The 5,254-nt window shown below is 51.8% G+C and overlaps 1 protein-coding gene across 1 annotated transcript; it reads right to left on the bottom strand.

The window, feature by feature from the left end:
* Positions 1–3,218: 3,218 nt before the first annotated feature.
* Positions 3,219–4,835, bottom strand: LOC103592102 (major allergen I polypeptide chain 1-like). Its single transcript, XM_008574701.1, has 3 exons — positions 4,749–4,835; positions 4,408–4,595; positions 3,219–3,369 (listed from the first exon to the last, which is right to left on the bottom strand). The coding sequence occupies exons 1-3, from the start codon at positions 4,807–4,809 to the stop codon at positions 3,340–3,342; spliced, it is 279 nt and encodes a 92-aa protein (XP_008572923.1). The 5' UTR covers positions 4,810–4,835; the 3' UTR covers positions 3,219–3,339.
* Positions 4,836–5,254: the final 419 nt, after the last annotated feature.

Raw genomic sequence — 5,254 nt, 5'->3', positions numbered from 1 at the left:
CTGGAGCTTGCTTCCATCTTTCTCTTCCTGGATGCCAGGCCTTGATTGATGGAGAAGTGTATATTTCTGTCTGGAATCCCTGGGATTCCCATGGGCTGGGGTTGGCGGTGGGGGTTTGGGTGGGGTCCACAACAGCACCTTGTCACGGCAGGTTGAGAATTCCACAGTGCAAGGTCTGTAGAGAAGTAAATGCAAGAGAACATCTCCCTTACCCCGCTGGGGTTCCCCGTTGTGTATATGGGGGGGTGATGCCTCTGAAGGACCAACTGGTGTACCCACCTCCCTGCCTCCTGCTGTCTTCATTGAACCTCTATCAGGTCATTACTTTTGTTTCTATCAGGCAGATGGACATGGGTCACTATGTTAGTTTGTGCTCCCACCAAAGGAGACTGAGACACAAGGACTTGGGGACAGGCAGTTTATTTGGGAAGTGGTCTCAGGGTGCTCATGTGAGGAACTACTGAGTGTGAAAGAGGAAAGTGAGAAAAGCCATCGGGGTGGGCAACCAGGATTGAAGCCCACTGGGCAGGCACCTTCTCAGAGACATTGTGGAACTCACCTCAGCACTGACCCACGAGAAGTCAGGGAGGCTGGGGTCTGTACTGTTTGAGCTTTGCCCTGTGGGTATTAACTTGCCCCCCTCCCCCCTTTCAGCGTGAGCCTAACCAAGGTTCAGCAAGTGCCCAGGTGCTGGAGAGAGCCACCAAGCAGTGGAGAGAGACGCAAGTGTTGGATCACAGAAGACATCTGCAGGTAGGGGACTGTCCACCACAGGTCCAGGTGAACTCAGGTGGGCCTGGGTAGAAATGGAGTGGGGCTTCTATGATCTAGGAGGCAATGCCATATGAAAAGAAGAGATCAAAAGACACAAACTTTTGGCATTTAATGTCCAAACCCTCGGTTTGGATGTCAGACAGAAAAAGTTTTGCAAGGGCATCTGATCCTGATTTTTTTTCCCAACCCCAGATTATTTAAAGATTCTATAGGTTGGAGGATGGAAGGAGAGGGGAAGGAGGACATGGACAGTAAAATTGAGATGTCTCTTTGGTGCCCAGCAGTCCCTGGGGAGTTCTGCGGGAACTGAGCAGCACAGATGGACTAACTATGTTCCAGTAGGGATAGACCGCCCGTCCTTCACCTCCTCCTTGTCTCTGGCAGCTTTGGTGCCCAGCAATCCCTAGGGAGTTCTGCGGGAACTGAGCGGCACAGAGGGACTAACTATGTTCCAGTAGGGATAGACCGCCCGTCCTTCACCTCCTCCTTGTCTCTGGCACCTGCACACTTGCAGCAGGCCAGCGCAAGTCTTTATCCAAACATCGTAAAACCCATCCAACTCATCCGGTGGTGGCTCTCCTTTAAGAGTCCCTGGATATTTTAAAATTTTTAAAATGGGGAAGGGGCTTGCGGTGAGTGCTTATAATTTTTCTAAACATAAGTTTGATTTTCTTATACTAGAAGCAGGGCTCAGTCACGCTTGACACAGTTTCCGGTGCTATATCCCACCCAAATGGCTCCAGCCGGTGGCCCGAGATAAAGACTTGGAGGCATCTCTCCCACCTAGCTGGCCACTTTCCCAACACTTCCTTTAAACAGACCATTCAGACCTTTGCCCTCGAACTTAAAGTTACCACCTCTCATGACCTCCTGGAACTAGCGCCTGCTTGCTTTAAACCCACCAGTTAAAGCTTCCTGTGGAAAATCTGTTTGGATAACACCCTGGCCCCAATAAAATCTTGGCCCATGGGTCCCTTCTCTCTCTTCTTTCTCTCCTGCCTGTGCTCCTTGACCCGTGTGATGTGTGTGTGTGTGTGTTTGTGTGTGGCCTGCAGACGTGTCTTGTACACTCCGGGGTCTGTAAATACTAAAAACTTTTAAACTTTCACATTGTGGTTGTGTCATTGAGGCTGAGCCTGCAATCTGACCCCTGATGGCAAGGCTGAGGCCACCCAGAGAAGACCCTTGCAGCTGGGATCCCCCGCTGGTGCTCTTCTGTCTGGACCTCTGGTGGTTGCTCGAAGCAGTAGCTACCAGCTGAGTTGATAATGAAACTCTTTGATACAGAAACTTTGAGATAAAACATGGTGGAATGCACCTCCTGGGTGCCATGTGTGGGGTGATGACAGGGTCACTGTCCCATGACCTCCCCCTTCTCCTGATTCTCCCCTTAGTTCCTACAGAGGCAAAGGTCCCTCCTTTCAGAAGTATACACCAGGCAGACCCTGAGGAGTTGGAGCAGTGGGACACAAACAAAAAGTCTCACTCTGGGAAAGGTGGCCCTCCCAGTGCATGCCCCACAAAGAGAGAAGCGGCTGCTCCTGGGTCACCTGTGGGGGCCTCCCGTAAGCCTCTTCAACATGGGGATCTTGGAGATACCCCTCCTGGCTAGAGCCCTGTGGTGTGTGCCGAGCAGACTCTTTTCTAGGGCAACTCCTGGTGGGTTGTGATGGAGCTGTAAGAGAGGTGGGGGGGGCCAGGCCAGAGGAGACTGACAGTGGACAGAGCCGCAGGAGGTGTCCTGAAGCTCCAGGGCCCTAGGTCCCCCACTCTGTTTATGGGGAGACAGCTGAGTCCACAATCGGGTGGTTGGCATCAGGATAAATAGAGGCACAAGAGGTGACTTCTTGGTCCTGGCTAGGTTCAACACTTGTCCCTTGTCCCTTTGTTTTTTCTCTCCTGTTAGGTGCTTGAGACAGGAACCCTTTCTCAGCCATTATTTCACTTTGGCCTCAGCACAGCACTGGCACTGGGAGGTGTTATTTCCGTTTTATAGGCAGGAGTCAGAGGCCCAGAAAAGGACCATACTGTATGCATAACCACACAGTGAGTTAGCTGATTCTCTCTCCCCAGCAGCAGGTAGGGGAGCGGATTCTGCTGCTCAGAAACTATGTGGTCTTCAGCAGACACTTTACCTATCTGAGCCTCAGTTTCCTCACCTGTAAGTCTATAATGATTACTTCCATCTCTCAAGGTTGCCAGGAGGCTAAAATTTGGTAGTTTATGCATGTGACTTGTGTGTCCTGGTCTATGGAAGTGCCCAGACACTGTTGTGATTGTTATCCCCTCCCAGCCCCCCAGACTACTGAATTCAGTGGAGGAACATCTGACAGCACTCAAATCCAGCCACGGTTGGAAATCACACCAGTGTTCCCACCACACCGCTCTCCCCTTCCCCCAACCCCAAAGCCCAGTCTCTAGTCAAAGGAGTGAGCACTCGTCCATGAATTGCAAGGCTTTTATTGCTGGAATCTTCTAGTCAGACGCCTGGGTATAGCAGGTTACTAGAACTACTTAGTAATCAGGCAAGTGGCTTTCTCCGGTCTCCTGGCAAGCATGGCTTCCTTAACACAAAGGGCTTGAGTATATTTTTTTCTGCAAAGAGAAGATCAGGAAACCTGGTGAGGCCTCAGGGGTAAAAGAGATATCAAGCTGCACTCATTGGATACTTCCTGAGAAGGAGCTTGCAGCCTTGTTTGGAGTGTGGCTCCTGGATCTGAGCAGGTAAAGGTGGATTCCTCCCAATCTCCTGTACCACAGGGGTATCCCAAGGTGTGCCTGAGAGGCTCTTGTAAAGATACCTCTGATAGAATGAAAAGAAGGGCGGGGGGTAGTGGTTGGCCTGGTGGGATGGGGGTGGGGACACAGTCTGGAGAGAATGGGAAGAGGCTGCTGAGGAGGACATGGCAGTACTCCAGGTGAGTCTGTGGCACCTGGGAGCCTCCAGGAATAAACTGACCCCAGTTTGCTTCCTACTTCTGTGTCTTAGGCACTTGTAACTGAAGCAGCAACTTGTCTCCACCAGCTCTTGGAGAAGCAGAGAGAGGATTCACTTTGATTATCTACTTGGGGTGTCTCAGGCCTGGAGAGGGCAGGAGTGAGGCTTATGGAGGCTGCCTCCTTTCCTCACATGTGAGCCACAGGATGGCTCCCTTTGGGATGCAGGGAACAAGGAAAAAAGACGGTTTTTAAGGCGATGGAGTAGGGCGCTTGAGGGGTTAGGATAAATGAACCGATGTTCGGAGAAAGGAAGGACCCAATGCGAATGGTTTAAAGATCCAGGCTCATGTGCTGGAGAGGCTGGAGTCAGGGAGGCCGGAGTCAAAGGTCTGACACAGAGGCTGGGTGGGGCCGTGAAGACAGGAGATCCTGGGGGTTCCCAGAAGTGAACAGACAGGGCCAGCCCCAGAGCTTGGGGGCCAGACCGAGTCTTCCTTCCTGGTCTTTCCCCACACCATTGGTGTCTGCTCCATTCTCTCTGCCTCTTCATTCTGAGAAGTTGTTTTTGCTCCCAGATTCCCAGAGAAGAGTCATGGTGGGGAGGAGAATGAGCATCCCCCACCCCATCACTGCCCTGAGGTGAGCAAAGCCCCCAGACAGGCTCAAGGTGCAGACACACACAGCTGAACTCACCAGCGCACTGAGCACGTGCTTCTTATCCTCTTCTGTCAATTTCGTATCAACACAGTTCTTCAGCTTTCTGGCATTGTCCAATATTAACTGATTTTTTTGGAATTTTGCCACATAATCAACATAGTTGTCAGTGGTTCCCGTCAGGAATAGGTTAACATCGTCCGTCACAGCTGAGCAAATGTCACAATCTGGAACACAAAGACAAGCTGACACTCTCTTGGAACATGCTCATCTGAACCCACCCATCCCTGCTCCCGCCTAACATGCTCAGAACTGCCCTGGGAGGGTGTCGGACCCCTGGAGAATCCACATCCCCAGATATTCATGTCACAGGTACCCACTTCTGCCCGGGATCAGGAGTAAAGCAGCACAGAGCAGCACGGGAGCACCAGCCAGCTTCATGGTGCAGGTAGCGGATGCTCACTGCACCCTGGGGCCCTTTTATACCTGCTCTGGGTTCCACAGTGGGTCAGGAAGGGGCCTGTGTCCGAGGCTTTCTTGTCCAGGAGGCCCCTCCCAGCCCACATGGAACTGCCTGGGGCTGTGGAGGATGGATGGTACGTGTTGGCAAGAAGGTAAGGCCCTGAGTCAACAAAGGGAGCTGGCTCATTCTCTCTTCTCCTTCTTGAGGGCTCTGTCGGAGGGTCAGGTGACATAGGAAGCCAGAGGGATAGAACCAAAGGAAAACCTGACTGGAAAAGGGGCAAATGGCTCCCAAATCAGGCCTCTTAAGAGATGGTACGTGTCAGCCTGTGACACCTGGATGTGACCTTAAGGATAGTCCGGCTGTGACTTTATATATTTTTCAGGAAACTCAGGGCTTAGCTAAAGTTCTCACAGCTAGTAA

Source organism: Galeopterus variegatus, unplaced genomic scaffold (genome assembly GCF_000696425.1).
Source record: "Galeopterus variegatus unplaced genomic scaffold, G_variegatus-3.0.2 Scaffold1089, whole genome shotgun sequence".
NCBI classification, from domain to species: domain Eukaryota; kingdom Metazoa; phylum Chordata; class Mammalia; order Dermoptera; family Cynocephalidae; genus Galeopterus; species Galeopterus variegatus.
This window is presented reverse-complemented; position numbering and strand designations above follow the sequence as displayed.